This window comes from Caloenas nicobarica, chromosome 25 (genome assembly GCF_036013445.1).
Source record: "Caloenas nicobarica isolate bCalNic1 chromosome 25, bCalNic1.hap1, whole genome shotgun sequence".
NCBI classification, from domain to species: domain Eukaryota; kingdom Metazoa; phylum Chordata; class Aves; order Columbiformes; family Columbidae; genus Caloenas; species Caloenas nicobarica.
In genome coordinates, this window is record NC_088269.1 from 5,890,595 (window position 1) to 5,909,432 (window position 18,838).

The window sequence follows — 18,838 nt, forward strand, 5'->3', positions numbered from 1 at the left end:
CAGAAAAAGAGACAGAGTGGTCAGAATTAAGGTATTTTTATTTTAGTGTTCCACGAAACCAAAAGGCATTTAAAAACGAATAGGTACCCAGGCTAAAAGCAGACAGTATAAACAGGGGAAAAATACATTCAGATCCTTCAATAATAAAAAACACATTTGATTCTTAAGGCCCTTAGAGTCCAGGTGAAGCACCTTGACAGATATAAAACACCAAAGAAAGGCTCTAAGGAGTATTGCCAATAAAAGACCGAGGTACAGGGTGTGTGTGGTGCGGAGAGAACAACCCGTGGAACACCAGACACAACCCGGGGCCACCGGCTGTCACCGCAGAACAGGCTGCAGGGAGGATACTGCGAGTTTTAAGGCTTTGTATCTCCAAAGAAACTGCTAAAGGCACACCCCACCGCTCTGTTTGTATGTATGTGCCACTCTGGCCAACAGGAATGAACACACATTACCCAAATTCACCAAATCCACACTCCAAAAGCATCACCCACCGCGCCACGGTGCTGCCAGCGACTCAGTAGTACCCACGTTGCGTTAAAATGAGCAAAAAGCAGGAGTCCAGCCTCACCTCCCACATGTCCCATTACAACTGCCAATAACTATTTTTTTTTTAACCATTAAGCCACCATTCAAAGGCACAACTGGCTTTTCTGACTCTCTGACCTACAACATCAGAAAGCTGGAACAAAGTCTAGAAGATAAACCTATTAGTGAGGTACAGGCAGCTGCTTCTTTCCAGAGATCCAGAGGCACAAGGAGGAAACAAATCAATCCTTCATCTTCCTCACTATTGCAAGGCACGAGAAGCAGCAGCAGTTTTCAGCAAGGCCAACCAGTCCCACTCAAAATTAAAACCACCAGCCAGGAGCTGCGGATGCCACAAACACCTTCTGTGTTTCAGACCCTGCATTCACAGAACAGGGCGAAGTAGGAAAGAAATAGCCCCTTCACTGAAGACATCTGCTCAAACAAAAATAAAATCAGAAGAAAGTACTTGAAGTCTTAGAAGACTCGTACCGCTTAAGGTTTGTTTCAGCTCCATCTTCCCATGAAGGCCAGAACAGCTCCAGGCTTTGGGAATCAGTTTACAGTAATAAAAATGTCATTAACAGCATTTTTTGATTTTTCCAATAAATGTCCACATCTCTAGGCAAATATATTAAACTACTCTTCACTACAAAAATACAGTATTTGAGAAGTGTCCAGTAGTGTCCAGTGTTTTATGAAAATAGTCAGCAGACTAAGAGGTCGATAGTCGATCCAGCTGGTCTAGTCCCTCGATAAAGTGCTTTGCTGTAGAAAAATGGTGGTAGAAACTCACCCCTTTGGAGCTGAGCCAGGAGTGACCCAACTCGTGAGGGCAGGAGCATTTGCTTTGGTCCTCTGCTACCGGCTCTTTTGGTATTTCAACTTTCTCCTAAGCCTTTTACAGACTCTGGCAACCCCAGTAAGTCCCAGAGCCACAAAGAGGAATCTGATTTTTTTGATCTTTGACAAGAGCTCGCCAGAAAAAAAAGAGTCATGTTTTGTTTTTCAGGGGAGGAAGCCTCGGATCTCCAGGGGAGGGCGATTCGGTTCCTCCCCTGGGTATACAAGGAATGCACAAAAGTGTTGTAAGAGTGATCACCCACGGAGGTTGTTCCAAGGAAAGCCCCAGCCCCAAAATCTGAGGCATTTACATTTAACGAACTGCAAGGGTGTAAGAGGAAAATTGTCACCGAGCTCCCAGGCAGCAAGAGCCACGGCCGCGCGCCGTGGAACCCACAGGCACAGAACAGGGACCGGCCGAACCTTTGCTCCCTCCTCTGAACAACCTCCGCTCAGGAATGTGACATCTGTAACGGAACAGCTGCTGATTTAAAACACACCTCTGGCCCAGGTTCATCACCACCCTTCCTATGGCGGACAAACATACCACGACACCTCAGTGTGTCCTGCACCAAAATCCCTTGGAGAACCGCTCTGAACAACACGTACTTCATGAGATGAACTCAGCTTTGCTTCCTCCAGTTCAATCTAAGGTTTAACTTGCATTCAACTTTCAGTGCATTAACTGCTTTTAAAATCGAGCCCGCAGGGCCCTGGTCTGAAGCAGACATCTTTGGGCTTCTCTGTGTAGTTATTAATTTTCTTTTTCAAAAACGATCAAATCCTCAAGCTCTAATGTACAAGATGTTGTATTGCACTACAACTTAAGAAACAGAAAGAAGAGTAATTAATCTATGAAAGCTGCTACAAAACAAAACCATGAAAAAAATCTTCACAGAGGATCATCAGTGCCTTGCTGGCAAGCAAAACACATCAAAAACCCTTCGTCCTTCCTATTGCCATCGGCCTTTGGATTAGATGCCTGACCAAATCTTCCCAAATAATGGAAAGACACCAGAAAATAAATATGGTAAGTTGACTCCGCTCCTGGATCCATCTACAAGAGCTGATGTAACTACTAATCAAACAGAGTTGCTCAAGGCAGGAACAGGAAAGAGCCCATTTTCTGCGGGCCGCACGACCGGTCCCACCAACTCCGCGTCGTCTCCTCATTAATCAACCTCCACCAGTGGGAATTCAGCCCTTTGCTCAACCAGCGTCCCCAGAGCTCCTACATCTTCCCGGCTTTTTTGTTGGTGGACGTCGAGACGCGCAGGATGTTGGGGGTTTCCTCCATGACGCGGACCAGCAGGTTGTCGATGTAATCCTCCAGCTCCCGCACCTGCACGTCCTTCCTGGTGATCGTGTCCTTCTGCTTCAGGACCAGCTGGATCAGCTCGTCGTGTGTCAGCTGCGCATACGCATAGGCGGGATCCGAAGGATCGTATTTCTGCGAGAGAGAAGAAAGGCGGGGTCAGTGCGGACATACAGGCACTTCAAAACAGCGACAGGATGACCTGGGAGTTGGCTTAGGGATTTAAACACCAACCAACGACCAAAGCCAAATCCACGGTAAACAGCCAGAAACACCCACCCAGGCCTCTGGCACTTCCCTCGTATTGCAGTTATCACTGTGAAAACACAGCACAGCTTCTCCGAAAAGAGGAACACGACGGGCTCGTGTGGCTACGGCAAGTGTCATTCCTTACGTGGAACCACAGTCCCGCGCCAGAACAATAATTACACGTTTTCAACTCTTTCGAAATAGCAACAGGCCAGTTTGAATCAGTTAACTCGCATTTTCTGCTTTTCCACTCACACCAGAAGGAGGCACCACAGTTACTTTGGTACCAACGTCCTGTTTTCCCCAAAAATCCCTCAGAGACAATAATGCTGCCCAGGGCTTTTCCCTGTTGACTGTTCCAGCCCTTCTGATCAACGCGACTTTTAAGCTACGCCTCAAGCCTGGCGGTATCTTTCGAGGCCAAGACTATGCCAAAAACTCCTTTAAATCCCAGCGATGATGCTCGGTGCACAGGCACGCTCCTAGGAAGCAGCCGTGCTTTGACTCTCAGCCTGCACAGGATATTCACACAGAACACAAGGCAATGGCCACCCGCAGGTGACTTTTCCCACCTTCCCGGCTTTAAGAGCCACGCACTTATTTCGGGGTGAAAACGAGCTCTGGGGACTAATCGTGTCTGAAAACAAACAGTGACTAATTTGCGCTGATCCGAGTTCCGCAGCTGCCACATGTCACCAAGGGGACAATCTCCCAGGGCGGCACCACCCCCAGTCACAGCCGCCCCATGGCTGCTGTTCGCGAGAAAAAAATATTTAAAGGCTGTCCCTGCCTCTGGGGACTGACAAAGGAAAGTTCATGCCCCCTGTGGCCTAATAACCCCTGTTCTTTTTCTGCTCAGGATACATGAGATGTGAGCCCGGGCAAACAAATACACAAACTCTGTCCAATTTGGTGCTTAAGCTTTGGTTTAAAAGCACCGCTTTACTCCGTACCTTCACGTTCATCTCCAGCAGCTTTTCATTCATCGTGCTGATGACATTCAGGTTTTTAGTTTGCGACTTGTTCACTGTGGTGTTCATTGGCTTCACGGGATGGAGTCTGCAACAGCAAAGAAGGTTCATGTTATTTAGGCAGCACACATAACACTACACAGATCTTCAGACTAAAATATAGTAAGAAATTGGAAAAAATCCATGCCCTTCTCTATCTCCAGAGAGATAAGAGGTTCAGCTTCAGGAAGACAATGCATTTCTGTCTAAGCTACAGGATTTGTAAATATGCTCCAGTTCTCTACTGCCTTTATAGACTTAAGGCACTGGAGATAACGAAGCAGCAACGAGGGAAACACAAAGGAACAGGCAGGTCCGTCTGCTCGGGAAGGCAGCACACAGCTCTGATCTCTCACACACTGGTATTTAAGCCTGACTTTCCTCATGAGAACACATTCGTGGCTCTTGCAACATATCAAATACTTCTACTGTCCTGGGACAAGCGTGTATTACGTCTTTTCCAAGCTGAACTTACGCCATAAGTTGCCAAAGAGTGCTGTCTTCATTTGCTTGAGCGGGATTTATATTGCCAATTTTAATACAGGAAGGAAATTTTATCTGTATCTCGGTAAATACCAGCCTGGAAGCAGGCTGGTTCTGCAGGCGGAGCTCTGAGGGTGGACAGGAGCAGCCCCGGGCAGAGGCTGCAGCTGCATCACTTGCTGCATTTCATTTTGGGGCTCAGGAGCCCCGTTTGGCCAGGGAACGCTGCACCCCAGTTCATCAGGCTCCCTGTGACGTTCCCCCGATCCTGACAAATGGATCACTTCCAGCCCGTTTCCCCACTTTGATGAAATGACTCTATTTCTTGAACTGCCACCAAGCTCTCCCAAGGGTTTTGCTACGAGGTGACAAAGGGCAGGTCCCCTCGGTGCCCCGGGCATCACTAAACATGTACCTGGTGCCAGCAACGAGCCTGCACTGGCACAACAGGACCCAGACCCCGACAAACCTGGAGAAGTGACAGCTGTACGGTGCCACATCACCGCAAAATCCAGCGAACTGCAGCTGGAGAGCCAGAGCTGCGCTCCCAGGGAGGACAACCAAGGCTCACGGCAGCACTAAAACCCTCTCTGTGCGTTCCCCACGTTCTCTCACCTGTGCTTAGGAGACGCGGGTTCACCGCCCTGCTGCCTGTGGGTAGGGGACGCGTCAGAGGGTGAAACCCGCGCCTGAAGGAGCTTCTTCTCGCCAGAATTTCCTGCTTTATCTGCGAAGCCCTCGGCTGTTGGCTTTTTCGGAGACTCTGCTCTACAACTTGGGGTGTCAGAGAGAAGGGGACGAGAGGAAGAGTAGGGCTGAGAAGGATTTGACAAGGAGGAAGAGGAAGGAGAAGGCTCAAAGAAGTCACGCTCTGCATGCTCCTCAGCACCTGCCTCTATTTTCCATTCTTTTTTCTCCAAATAACTATTACACTCCCTGGAATGAGACATCACACCTGAGCCTGAGTCGGCTGCACTGACACTGTGAACATCGACCCTGGCGGGCAGCTCGCTCGGCTCGCAAGCACCAGGAGCCCTTCCTCCTCCTCCTCTTCCTCCTCCTCCTCCTCGTGGGGTGGCCTGGGCTGCAGCAGAGCTCTCAGCGGGCTCCGGCAGTCCTTCACACAAAGGCATTAAATCCAGGGACCCCTTGCCAGTCTCTGAAAGGTTTTTATCATCGCAGTTCTCCTGACAGTCACCCAGCAGCTCGTCATCAGAGCCGCCCTCCAGAATAACTGGGAGACCGACCAGTTTCGGGCCGTGGTCCGCAGTAACGGGAATCGCACACTTTAGGTTAGTAACGGGAATCGCACACTTTAGGTTTGTAAGACAGTCAAATAAATCGTCATCACTTTCATTTTTTAAAAGCCTATTATTGCTGTTATCTCTGAGCACCACTGGTGGAGCGACAGCCTCTGATGAGCCGCTTTGGGGGAGGCACCCGCGAGCATCGGGGGCTTTATCGTCAGGTAACGGGCGCCTAGGAGCAGGTTTTACACCGTGGCCTGAAGAAGGCACATCACCACCGAACTGCGCAGCCCGAGAACCCGGTGGGCGCTCGTTCAGCATCACGGACAGTCGTGGTGGCGGCTGCGGGGTGATGGAGCCCTCACCGACAGCCTTCCCCACCCCAGCGTCCCACGGCGTAACAGCGCCCGGGGCTGGGCTGGCAGATCCTGCTTGAGAAAACGAGTCCTTTTGATCAAGCGGAGTTGCTGGGGGCTCTGATGTGCGCGCACGTTCTTCTCGCCTCTTTTCAAAGATCTGTTCCTCGCCCAGCTCGCTCTCGGGGGATGGCTGCTCAGCACCGGTCTCTGCCGAGGGGCAGTCGCTGTGCTTTGGGAGGGGTGCAAAGCGTCTGCTGCCGCTCGCGCAGGGCTGAGCATTCCCAGCGCCCGCTCCCTCCGCGGGCTCGCTGCCGACGGGCCCCGTGCTGGCACCAGAGCACCCCGCTGCCCCCTCCCGAGACACCCCCACTCGCCCTCCTGCAGCACCCGAACCCGCAATTAACACCTCGCTGAAATCAGGGCGCTGCTTCTCCCGCTCCTGCCCACCCAAACCCTCGGTAACCCCCTCTGATCCCTCCAGGAGAAAGGACACGGATCTGTCACCTGCCTCCCTTCTTGTCAAAGAGTCCTCAGCCTGAAGCCGAGCAGAATCGTGCTGCTGCTTTGCAGCCAGGCCAGGGCTGTGGGAAAGGCTGCCCAGAGGGTGCGACGCAGCAGTGACATTACGAGTTACAGCCGCATCTGCAGAGCTCCCCAAAGCATCGCGACCAGTGCGTCCCAGCTCTGCTGAGGAACAGCTTTTATCACCGGGGAGGCAGAGAGGGGAAGAACCAGCGACAGCTTTGAAACCCGGCGCATCTGCCTCCCACCCAGGCTTGGGTACGAAGGGATTATTGTCGCTGAAATGGCAATCGGAGGGGAGAGAAGGACCCCAGGAGGGCTGAGTGCCAGAGCTGGCAGGACTCTGGCCCCATGGGCTCTGTCCCCACTCACAAGCAAAAGGGTTATTACCATGACCAGAGAGCTCCCGGGGGAAAGGCGCTTTGGGAACGGAGGCTGCGGGATGGTGGGATGAAGGAAAATGGGGAAAACCTTCAGGATCTGGGGCTGCAAATGCCCTGTCCCGCTCGGGAGCAAATGGGTTCTTGCCATTCGAAAGCTCTGAAGCAAAAGGAGGAGGAGAAGTAGCAGATGCAGGAGAACTAGTAATGTTTTCAGAGCCTGGCACTTGGACCTTTTGTCCCGTTTTAGAAATAAAAGGATTATTGTCACCACTGATGCGGTGCACAAAGAGAAAAACAGGCAGGGAATCAGGTGCAAGAGTAGGAAGCGTGGCTTGGGTTTCCTCCTCTGAAGACACGCTCAGTCTGCAAAAAGGGACAAAAAACTCGCATGTCACTGGCAGATGCAACACGAGGCAGGAACAGACAAAGCTTTAGCACCAGACTCCACCAGCTCCTAACACTGGGGACGAATTGTATTGGCAGGAGACCTCAGAGCCCGCCTGACAGACTCCACACACACAAACGTGCTCGGTTTGGGTCAGAACTCGCTGGCTGCAGAGCTTGCATGGGTTACCGCGGTTGCTTTAAGCACTATCCTGTCTTTTGCACCTCAAGCAATCATATTAATACGCAAGACACTTCGTATGGAAGATGTTTAAACAGGAGAAGCACTGAAAATAAGGAGTTAGACACAAAATGTAGACTCATTAGTAGGACACAGCCTTATATATATAAAAACACATACACACAGAGAGGTTTTTTTATATATATATGAAGGATAAAGGAGCAGAATTTCCGAAAAAGCCTGTGTACAACTCCACACTAATGTCCCTCACATTGCTGTGAACAATGCCAATAGTAGAAGGGCTCCGAGACTGACGCTTCTGAAGACCACAGCCAAGTACAGAAGAGACGATAGAACTGGTATTTCAGCCCCTGGGTACATTCAAGCCGTGCAGCCCAGAAGAATTGTTAGTTTTTGCAAAAGATCCAGCAAGAAAAAAATCACCCCTACAATACCTGCAAAGATGCCTGCACCTGGAGAACTGCTATTTCTGCATCACTTATAAGGAACATCCCTGTATCAGCCTCTTTTTTGCACCGAGGAACAACTCGGAATGATTATTTGTCACCAAAAGCCCAGCGACTCCCAGGTACCAGGCAGAGCAGCAGGTTCTGCACACGGGATCTAAGCTGATTCATGCTGCTCTGCAGCGGAACAGCCCAATTAACACCTGCTGCTGCACCCCGCTATTCCCGTCACCCTCGGGAGAAAACGCCACTGACCTGGGCTTGACAGCTCTGGTCTTTGTGGGCGCAGCAGCTCTGTCAGGTTTCCGTTCTTCCTCAAAAGGGTTGAGCGGCTGCTTCTCTGCAAAGGCGTCTTCTGCATGGAGAGCGGCTCCAGAAGGGTCCCCGCTGCTTAAATCCGCTGGAGGTTCGAGACGTTTGGCCTCTTGTTCGCTCTTCTCTTCCGGAACTTTGTTTTCCTCATCCTGCAGAGTCCTGTCGGTAGTATTCTCAGCATCAGCGGTCTTGGCTGCTTCCTTCTTCCCTGTGACCAGAGAGAGCAAGGCAGACTTCTTGTGGTCCATTTTTTTGGGCTCTTTAATAACCTCGACGCTGGGAGGAACGCTGGTTTCCAGGTATTCTTCACTGGTGAGCAGTTTGTACGATGGCAGAGTCATAGATTTAAAGGTCTCCAAGGATGCAGACCCAGAGAAGGCATGGCTGGGAGATGTTTCTCCCACCTCTTCAGGTGCTTTGGTGGATCTGGAAGACAGGTTCTCTTCTGACGCATAGAGCTGCTTCCTCCTGAAGTTGCGAGGAGAGGGGGAAGAGGCTGGAGTGCTGTCCTTGGCCGTGCTCTCCTCCATGTAAACGTGGCTGCCATTGATGCACAGACTGGACTTGGAAACGGGATCGCCTTTGGATTTAAGGCCACTGAACAAAGACAGCCCTTCTTTCTTAGGGTGGCCGGCAGCTCCTTGGTTTAGTTGCCTGCTGTCCAAAGTTGCCATTTTATGAGATTTAAACACAGGAGAAGGAGAGGACTTCTCTTCCAGGGCATTTCCGAAGGCTTCTGGAAAAAATAAACAGGGAGAAATTCAAGATGCGAGAATATCCTTTGCTCTGACACTCGCCACTGACAACCTCAGTGCTTCACAGTCATTAACGGGTTGTGGGAACAGAAATATCGCAAGTGTGGCTGTACCAGCCACTTCCAAACTTCCCACGTCCCCAGCCCTGCCAGCCCTCAGCACACCAGACCACACGTACCGTTTAATGACCCAAAACCACCGCGGATTAATTACTGTGGAGCTGCAGCGCCAACACAAGCAGTGTCTGTGCTGTCCCAGGGTAAGCTCAGCCGTGAGCGTAACATGCACACCCACCACAGAAGTGACCTCCTACAGATTCCTTCAGCAAGAAGAATTTAACTAGCACTCTAAAAAGCGTAAAAAGTGTGAGCAAACCTTTGGGGAAAGGCTTTGTGCCTCCCCACCGCAGCGAGCGCCACTACTCACTTTCCGAGGTCGGGGAGGCCTCGGACTCCTCGTCGTCCCAGTGCGGCTGGAAGTCGCGGGGATGCAGCCGGACCCTGCTGGTGACAGGCTGCAGCGTGGGCAGGACGGACATGGACTGCGAGAGCGACGTCTTCTGCAGGCCGGGCTTGGAGAACAGTGTTTTGAGCTTGGATTTCTTCTTCTCCTTCTCCTTCTCAGCCGCCTCGTCCTCGCTGTCGGCCGGGGAATGCGTGGCGCTGGGGACGATCGCCGACGCCGTGTCGGAAAAGCCGCTGCTCCTCTTCCCCTTGAGCTTGTCCTTGAGCTTCCCAAAGTGGGAGCGAGACTTGTCCTTCGCAGACAGGTCAAACATGCTGGCGGTCATGTTGCTCCTCATGAACTGGATATCCACTTCTATCTCCCCTCTCTCCTTTTCTTTTTTCCCTGGCTTGGATCGGAGCTTGTACCACCTGCAGCAACAAGGACATTTTCTTTTACAAACAAGTCCTTGGGAGGCATGGGTAATTTAGAACGACCGAGGGTATTTATGTTTCATAAAACAAAGCCTACAGTCTAGGGGAAAAAAAAAAAGTGCCTTTAATCTTATAGCTACATCATAATCACACAGCCCCAGGTGCCAAGGAAAACATTTCTTATCACAAATACAAAGTTATTAGATTTTTTTTTTTTTAAACCCAGACCAGGAAGGGTTAAAAAAAGGAAGAAAACCCCCCCCCAACATGGAATTCCTGTATTTCAGCTTAGCCACTCTTCTGTGCTTTTATCTGGCTTCCCAAAAGAAGCTCACAGAGGTCAGGACTTTGAAGTGGGTGCAAAAGCCTCAGAAAGCCGGACCCAGAGCTGCACACATGCCCCACACCCTCATACCTTTCATTCCAGCTCCTTCTGTTGCTATCTTAATGGCCACAAAGCTCCAGAACCCCTAATCAGCACCCGGAGAGCCGAACCACAGCCCGCTGGGGGATTTCCACTCACCGCTCCTGACCCGGGCGCACCAGGAAGGACATTCCGCACACACAGAACCTCAAACCCTTTGCGAAACACGGCTCCGGAACATTAACCGCTGCGTACTAAATAAGCGCTCGGGGTATCCTGAACTGCAAAACCGCCATCTGCACATTGTATCACACGTGCCCAATTGCCTCTCAATGACATTCAAACCACACCGGGGCTGGCAAAGGCAATTATCAGCACCGCGCACCGATACTCGTTTTGTCTGTGGCTGGAGCCGTGGAATTCCAGACTCCACAGAATCGAGAGGAAAAACCGCCTGGAAAACGCCGCTTCTTCCTCTCACCAGCTGGTGCATGAAAATAAAGGGAACAGAGCATGCAAATCTGCCTCTCCATCAATTTGCACTTCATTTCTTTGGAGGTGTGCTGGAAGCAACGAAAGAGAACGGGAAAAGGCAAGTTGCTCCAGAGAAAATTCAAAACCAGTGAGTTAACCCAAGGAGGTGAATTCAGAATCTGCCACAGAGAAACGCGTTAGAGGGAGAGGAGTGCTCGAGCACCACGCTGCAGCTGGACACACAGACCTGACGTTACAGGACACAGCACCACGGAACGGATTCTTTAAAGAAATACGAGGTTTTGCCGGGTCCCTAAGCTGCAGCCCTGCAGTGGCAGCACCAAGGGAATCGCAAATCCTTTAAAGCAAGCCAGCGCTGGGCACTTTTGTTCTGAACCCCGTGATTTCTAGGAGCATCCCGCGCTCTACAGCGCCACAACAATTCATCCTGCGCTCTCTGTTCTGTTCGAACTGCGTCCAAAATACAAACTATGTGCTCAGCGAAAGGCAGCTTAGTGCTGAAACGCAGCCGTGAAAGTCAACAATACACTGACAACCTCCTCCCCAGAACTACAAAACATAAAATCTTATTAATATAATTTATCATGAAACTCTGCTGACAGAAGGCACATCACGCCTGCAGTGTAAACACATTAGCCTTGACACAACCTTAATGACAGCCACATTATAATTAAGGCTTCAGAAGCGGTGACGGCTTTGTCAAGAAACATGACCTGGATCTGCTCAGGTGAGCGAGAGGAGGAAGGTGACTCACCGGCCACCGAAAGCCACATTACAAGGCTGCTGACTCCCAGTAAAACCCTCCCAGTAACAGCCCTGGGATTCCAGCACCGTCCCGGTGTTTACGTTCAAAGGAGCGAGGATGACACAGAGCTGGCGCTCAGGATTAAAGGACAGTCTCCCAGCTCGGTGTGAAGCCAGCCCATAAAACACTGCATTACCTGCTCTTACATGCGCTTAAGCTCTGCTAAGTATTCATTAAGAAAAATCAGTAATGAGCTGGCCTCAGCCTGCTTTCCTTCTCTGTCGGGAGGCGAAGGCGCCGTGATTACATTAAGTTTCTGCGGACAGTCCGGCTGTTCCCAGTGTGTGTTGTTAGCACTCATGTGCAAGTATTTAAAAAATCAAACCCCAGAACTGGTGGAAAAAGCACCCGAAAAAGGACCTCCGGCCTCTCCCAGAGGACAGGCACCCCAGAGCCATGGGGGGCTGACCCACACCAGGAGGGATCCTGCCCCAAGGGGTCACCCCATGGGCCCTCCAGGAGCATGAGGGGTCCCCATAGGGCAGAGGGTCCCCCGCAGAGCCCCACACCCCCATGAGGGGTCCCCATGGGGCACAGAGATTTCGACGAGGAACAGGGACATCCCAGGAGGAACTGCGGTCCCCACCAGAACATCAGGCCCCTGTGGGGCTCAGAGCACCCCCCATCCCTCCCTCCAACTCCTGTGGGACACAGAGGACCCCCTCCATCCCTCTCCCCAACCCCTTTGGGGCTCAGAGCCCCCTCCATCCCTCTCCCCAGCCCCTTTGGGGCTCAAAGCCCCCCCCATCCCTCTCCTCAGCCTCTTTGGGGCTCAGAGCCCCCCCCATCCCTCCCTCCAACTCCTGTGGGACACAGAGGACCCCATCCATCCCTCTCCCCAACCCCTTTGGGGCTCAGAGCCCCCTCCATCCCTCTCCTCAGCCTCTTTGGGGCTCAGAGCCCCCCCCCCATCCCTCTCCCCAGCCCCTTTGGGGCTCAGAGCCCCCCCCATCCCTCTCCTCAGCCCCTTTGGGGCTCAGAGCCCCCCCCATCCCTCTCCCCAACCCCTTTGGGGCACAGAGGACCCCCCCAAATCCCTCCATCCAAGCCCTGTGGGGCACAGAGGACCCCCCCATCCCTCTCCCCAACCCCTTTGGGGCTCAGAGCCCCCCCCATCCCTCTCCCCGTCCCCCCGCGGCTCAGCCGCCCGTCCCCTGCCCGCTGTCCCCACCTGGAGTGCCGCCGCCCGCCGTCGGCCCTCAGGGCGGCCAGGTCCACCTCGGCCCGGCCCAGGAACTTGTCGAGCCCGACCAGGGCGCGGTGCAGCACGGTGAGGCGCAGGGCGGCGGGCCGCGCCGGCGGCGGCAGCTCGAACGTGGCCTCCTCCCGCCACACGGGCTGGCCCTGGCACCGCTCCGCCACCGACGTGGAGAACTTGTCGCGGCCCAGCGCCATCACGGCGTAGGCGTCGCTGCCGCCGCCGCCCGCCGCCGCCTTGGCCCGCAGCCCCCGCGCCCGCAGCACCGTCACCTGCACGTGGGTGGGCACCCAGGCCGGGGCCAGGCCCGACATGGCGGCGGGAGCGGCCGGGGAGCGGAGCAGAACGAGCAGAACGAGCGGAGCGGCGGGATGCCCGGGCCGGTGCCGCCGGTGCCTCCCGGTGCCGCCCGGGGCGGGGCCGCCGCTCTCGCGAGAGCGCGGGGCGGGGTGGGCGGGGCCGGGGAAGGGGCGGGGCCGGGGAAGGGGCGGGGGCTGGGCGCCCGGGGCGGACAGGTGTGGACAGGTGTATGTACAGGTGTATAGAGGGGTGTACAGGTGTGTGTGGTATGTGCAGGTGTATGTACAGGTGTATAGAGGGGCGTACAGGTGTGTGGTATGTACAGGTGTATGTACAGGTGTATAGAGGGGTGTACGGGTGTGTGTGGTATGAACAGGTGTATGTACAGGTGTATAGAGGGGTGTACAGGTGTGTGTGGTATGTACAGGTGTGTGTGGTATGAACAGGTGTATGTACAGGTGTATAGAGGGGTGTACAGGTGTGTGTGGTATGTACAGGTGTGTGTGGTATGGACAGGTGTATGGACAGGTGTATAGAGGGGTGTACAGATGTGTGTGGTATGTACAGGTGTATGTACATGTGTATAGAGGGGTGTACAGGTGTGTGTGGTATGTACAGGTGTGTGTGGTATGTACAAGTGTGCACAGGTGTATGTACAGGTGCGTGTAGAGGTATGTATGGTATGTACAGGTGTGTACAGGCATATGTACAGGGGTGTGTGGTATGTACATGTGTATGTACAGGGGTATACAGGTGTGTGTGGTGTGTCCAGGTGTTTACGGGTCTATGTACAGCTGTATACAGGGTCATTTCCAAACCCCAAGAATCGATTTATCGAGAGCTGTGTGATTCATTTAATGAAACGGGCAGCTCGTACAGCCGTCACCCCAGCCAAGCACTTTTCACCCCATCCCTCGCGCTCCTGCAGGCCTGTTTCCTTCATTAATTTAGAATAAGGACATTGCGAGGTGTCCCCCCGGGGCTGGGGCGACTTTGCAGGGAAAAGCTGCAGCAAATGCGATTTTGGTTGTGCCAGGGGCTGTCCTGCAGACAAAGGACAAAGAGATGCAGGGCTGCATGGGAGGGGGGGCCCTGACCCACCGAAACCCCCCGGGAGGGGACACAGCGCCGGGAGGGGACACAGCGCCGGGAGGGGACACAGCGCCCCCGAGCCCCGTGCAGCCCCTCGGGGAGGGCGCCTGGGAGAAACATCCCCCTGCTCTGCACAGAGTCGAAGGCACCGCAGGGTTTCCAAGGTTTATTTCATATAGAGGGTGGGGGGAGACAAAACAAGACGAAAACTTTAGAGTCACCGTGACGTATTTACAACCAACATCATCCCCAAAAGTCGCACAGCCCGACTGTACTCACCCCCGAGCAATGTGCACGGAGGAGCTGGGCTGGCCCTGTCAGCGCTTCCCACCACGCTGGCAACAGAAATGGGTTTTACAGCTGATGCAAATCCCTCCCCAGCCCTCACCCCGCTGCCCCACGTACCCAGAGCAGGCGCCATGGGATGAAAACCACCCTCCTGCAACGCTCTGCCCACGCTGCTGCTGCCCCATCCCCGAACGGCACAGAAACAGCGACATCTGCCCTGAACGGAGAGGGAGGAACGGGAGGAGATTTGATAAGAGCATAGTTGGCATTTTTTGTCCAGTGTCCCCTGCTCAGAGCTCCCCTGTGCTTTTCCTTTGCTGAAGGTATCGCTGCGGCTCCCCGGATCACACCGGCCCTGGGAACACCGCGGCTGGGGCAGGGATGGAGCCAAGATCCCGAAAAGGGCTCGGTGCCCGCAGGAGCCTCTTCTCCCCTTCCTGACGGGCTGTCCAAAACCCGGCCAAGCCCAGGACAACGGGTCCTTTGGGAGAGCGGAGCTGCTGGCCACCACATCCTGATGCCAGCCCTGCCAGAAAGCACCCCCGGGTGGAAGCTCATCCCCTGTCCTCATGGGGACCGCAGGGATGTCCCCAAGGCTGCGCTGCCTCTTGGCTTTTTCCCGGCTGGCTCCAGCTCTCCAGCACTGACGGCTCGGAGGAGCCGTCTCCTCGGCCCTGCTGTGACCGCCAGCGCTCCCGAGGGATCACTCCCTCCTCTCCAGGTCGGTGCACGCACCGGAGGGTCCTTCCAGCGCCGTCACCCCCAGCGCCGATCCTCCGTCCCCTTCGCAACGCCCAGCCCTGCAAGAAGAGGGTGGGAGGTGACGCAGCATCACCCACCGGGCTCAGCCCTCGTAGCGCTGGGGACAGGGACACAAAGCCACCGCCCCAGGAGAAGGGGAGCAGCGGGCACAGGGCGGTCCAGAGCTGGAGGTGGACAAAAAGCACCATGCGCAAGCTCTGGAGCTGCAGCAGCCCAAAAGCCAAGGCGGCAGAGGGGTTAAACAGCCCGGGCAGGCAGGGAGGTGTGGGCAGAGCGGGATGCTGCCGGCCAAAGGCTGCGCTCCCCCAGGGCAGGCAGCGGCCAAAGCGGGCAGAGGGGATGCCGAGGGGACAATGGCCCGAGCCTGCCGCAGCACCGACTGGGACATGCACACTCACTCTCTTCCCAAATCACAGCTGCTCCCTGTCAGATGGAAGGACCTGCTGGCATCTCTCTGCTGGCAAACCTAAAACAGGAGAGCACAGGGTGTGAACAGCCCAGATTTTTCCCACGAATTACCATCCCAGGTTCCCGGGATGGACGAATCCTTCCTCAGAACACAAAAATTCAGGAAACACTTTCTGGCACCTCTTTGTGCACATCCCTGCCGGCAGCAGCTCTGCCTGCGCGGGCTGGCAGGAACCTCTGCTGCCTTTGGGCGTCAGGAGGCATTTCAGAGCAGGGAAAGCCGGTTAAAACCCACAGTAACCAGAATAACACAGATTTTGTAATACTGATAAAAAACGGAGGAGTTCCCTGGGAAGGGACATAGCGGGACCGGGCTGGGAGCTCGGTTCAGCAGCCCAGGGGAGGGGCTGGGGTTTTAGGGGAACCCAAGGGCAGAGGGCAGCGGCTCCCAGCCCCGCACCCCAACACCTCTCCCCTGCACCCCAGGCACTGCCTGCGCCCCGGCTCCACACTGCAGAGACCACAGCCCCCCACTGACAGCCCCCTGGTCACATCCCAAAGGGCTGGAGCCTCCCCGAGCATGGGTACCTACTCGTCAAGCTGCGAGCACAGCGTGGTCTGGGTGCCCTGCAGCCGGGACTCGCCCAGGGGCCGCTGCCGGTGGCCACCGCCCTGCGACACACTGGTCTCCTCCGGCCGGCTGCCCCGAGCCTCGCCGTCCTCCCCGGGGCCACCGGGGGCCGTGGTCTTGCCGTCCTGCGCGGGTGCCCCCCGGGGGCTGAAGGCACAGGGGCAGCGCTGCAGGTCCCGCGGGAGGACGTGGAGCCGGCGGTCGGCGCGGCGCGGGCAGCACAGCAGCTTGCGGAAGGCGCTCCTGAAGTCGGGGCTGCGGCAGTAGATGATGGGGTTGAAGGCTGAGTTGATGTAGCCCAGCCAGTTGAGAAAGAGGAAGACCTGATCCGGCACCAGCGACCGGCAGAAGACCTTGATGATGTTGGCCACGAAGAAGGGCAGCCAGCAGAGCGTGAAGATGCCCATGATGATGCCCAAGGTCTTGAGTGCCTTGTGCTCCTTGATGGCCAGCAGACGGGATGGCCGCCTGCGCCGGCTGCTCCTTGAGCTGGGGCTGGGGGGCTCCTGCAGGAACCTCACCTTGTCCTTGCCAATGAGCCGGACATGCCGCGTGGCCACGGCGAAGACGCGGACGTAGACAAAGATCATTACGAGCAGGGGCACGTAGAAGGAGATGGTGGAGGAGATGATGGCGTAGGTCATGTTGGTGACAAAGTCGCAGCAACGCGGGTCGTCGTAGCAGCGCACAGCCTGCTCGTCCCCCCCGTCCCGCCACCAGTGATTCATGATGGGCAGGAAGGAGATGAAGGCGGAGATGGCCCAGACCAGGCACACCACAGCCCGCGCCCTGCCCTTGGTCACCAGCGCCTCGTACTGCAGCGGCGACGTGATGGCCAGGTAGCGGTCCACGGCGATGGCGCACAGCGTCTCGATGCTGGCTGTGACGCACAGCACGTCCAGCGAGGTCCACAGCTCGCACACCACGGTCCCGTAGGGCCAGTGGCCGCTCAGCAGGATGGTGGCCCCCGGCGGCACCACCAGCAAGCCCATGATGAGGTCGGCGCAAGCCAGCGAGGTGATGAAGACGTTGGTCATGGTCTGCAGCCGCGGCGTCTTGGCGATGGCCACGATCACCAGCAAGTTGCCGGCCACGATGACCAGCACGGTGAGGCTGAGGGCGGCCCCCACCACCCACTGCCGGCCCAGGCTCCCGGCCCCGCTGCAGTTGCCCAGCGCTGCTGCTGCCCCCCAGGCGCTGCCGTTGCCCCCGGGCAGGGGACTCATCTCCGCGGGGCCGGGGGGTCCCGCCGTCCCGCTGCGTCCCCGCTCCCGCCGAGCCCGCAGCTGCCGTCGGGCGGACCGGCGGGGCCGAGCGGGGCCGGGCTCCCCCCGCCGCCGGAGGAGGAGCCTTTAAAGGCGGGGGGCGGCCCCGGGCAGCCCCGCTCCGGACATCAATGAAAGGAGAACGGGCTGCGGGACCGCCTCCCCCCGGCCCGGCACCCGCCGGCATCCCCCGCTGCACCCGCGCCTTCCAGGGGAGGTTGAGGTTGGATATTGGGAAAATTACTCCCCGGGAAGGGCTGTGGGGCAGTGGAACAGGCTGCCCAGGGCAGTGCTGGAGTCACCATCCCTGGAGGGGTTGGACAGACGGAGATGAGGTTCTCAGGGACACGGGGCAGTGCCAGGGCTGGGAGAACGGGTGGACTCGATGGTCTTGAGGGGATTTTCCAACCAAAGCGATTATGCGATTCTGATTCCCAGCCTCTCTCCTTGCACCCCAGTCCTCTGCTCACCCTTCGCCCTGCACCCCTCGTTCTAACCGTGCACCCCTCACCACGTGCTCCAATCCTTCTCCGCACACCGCAGCATCTCGCCCTGCACAGCTTGCTCCAAACCCCTCACCCTGCACCCCAGGACTTTGCTCCGTGCCCCTCTCCATACACCCCTCCCTGGGCTCAGGCTCTCCCTGGACAGGACAGGCCATCTCAGGGGGGACAATGACCCCCCTGTCCCGCCCAACATAAGCAGAGGAATGGCAAGATGACAGCCCTGCTCCATAAGACGACATCCAGGGCATCCCACAGTCACTATTACACGTTTATTGCCCAAACCCCCCCTTCCAGCTGATAAAGTAGGGTGGTCAGACCCCCGCTGCTCCCCCTCCTGCTGTCAGGGGGGGTGCTGGTGTTTCAGAGCCCCCCCGACAGCTCCTGCTCCAAGTCGGAGCTGTGTCAGACTGGGAGGCACTGGGCAGCCCCAGCTCTGCCCCAGCTCCGCTGCTCCTGGAGGCCCCTGCGCAGGCTCCAGAGCGGGTCATTTTTTTACTATCAGCTATTTATACAAATACTGGGACTTCTAAGACAGGCAGTCTCCAAATATGGCATTTTGAAGCTTCAGCCAAATGGGGGAATGTTGACAAAGAGGAAAAAAAAGATGTGTAAAAAATTAATCCAGTTGGAATTTCTTCCCATTCATGAGCTGGCAAAACAGAGCCCCATTTTTACAAGCTTGATCTTTACAAGATTGTTTTGGTTTTTCAAAGCAGTCAGAGGAAGGCTTGATGCAACCCTTTTTAGCTCCCAGCTCTGGCATTAATTGCTGGCTTGGACCAAGCCCTGGACTTGCTATTTA

At 55.6% G+C, this 18,838-nt stretch overlaps 2 protein-coding genes across 2 annotated transcripts; both read right to left on the bottom strand.

Moving 5' to 3' along the window:
* Window positions 1-92: 92 nt before the first annotated feature.
* On the bottom strand, window positions 93-13,098 carry RAB11FIP1 (RAB11 family interacting protein 1). The gene is made up of 7 exons (XM_065651592.1): window positions 12,758-13,098; window positions 9,471-9,919; window positions 8,230-9,025; window positions 6,542-7,305; window positions 5,047-6,244; window positions 3,892-3,997; window positions 93-2,824 (listed from the first exon to the last, which is right to left on the bottom strand). The coding sequence occupies exons 1-7, from the start codon at window positions 13,096-13,098 to the stop codon at window positions 2,606-2,608; spliced, it is 3,873 nt and encodes a 1,290-aa protein (XP_065507664.1). The 3' UTR covers window positions 93-2,605.
* Window positions 13,099-15,607: 2,509 nt separating this feature from the next.
* ADRB3 (adrenoceptor beta 3) lies at window positions 15,608-17,491 on the bottom strand. The gene is made up of 2 exons (XM_065651593.1): window positions 16,227-17,491; window positions 15,608-15,692 (listed from the first exon to the last, which is right to left on the bottom strand). Exons 1-2 carry the CDS (start codon window positions 17,489-17,491, stop codon window positions 15,653-15,655), a joined length of 1,305 nt encoding a protein of 434 aa, XP_065507665.1. The 3' UTR covers window positions 15,608-15,652.
* Between the last annotated feature and the right edge of the window lie 1,347 nt (window positions 17,492-18,838).

Bases quoted from the DNA above. Each gene is read 5' to 3' on its own strand.
- ADRB3 (XM_065651593.1), bottom strand. From the start codon at position 17,491: ATGAGTCCCCTGCCCGGGGGCAACGGCAGCGCCTGGGGGGCAGCAGCA. The intron at 15,693-16,226 runs GTAGGTACCCAT...CTCCTGTTTTAG, and splicing joins CTGTGCTCGCAGCTTGACGA to GTTTGCCAGCAGAGAGATGC.
- RAB11FIP1 (XM_065651592.1), bottom strand. From the start codon at position 13,098: ATGTCGGGCCTGGCCCCGGCCTGGGTGCCCACCCACGTGCAGGTGACG. The intron at 9,920-12,757 runs GTGGGGACAGCG...TTGTTGCTGCAG, and splicing joins GGCGGGCGGCGGCACTCCAG to GTGGTACAAGCTCCGATCCA. The intron at 6,245-6,541 runs GTGACAGATCCG...GCCCCTCGGCAG, and splicing joins TTTGACAAGAAGGGAGGCAG to AGACCGGTGCTGAGCAGCCA.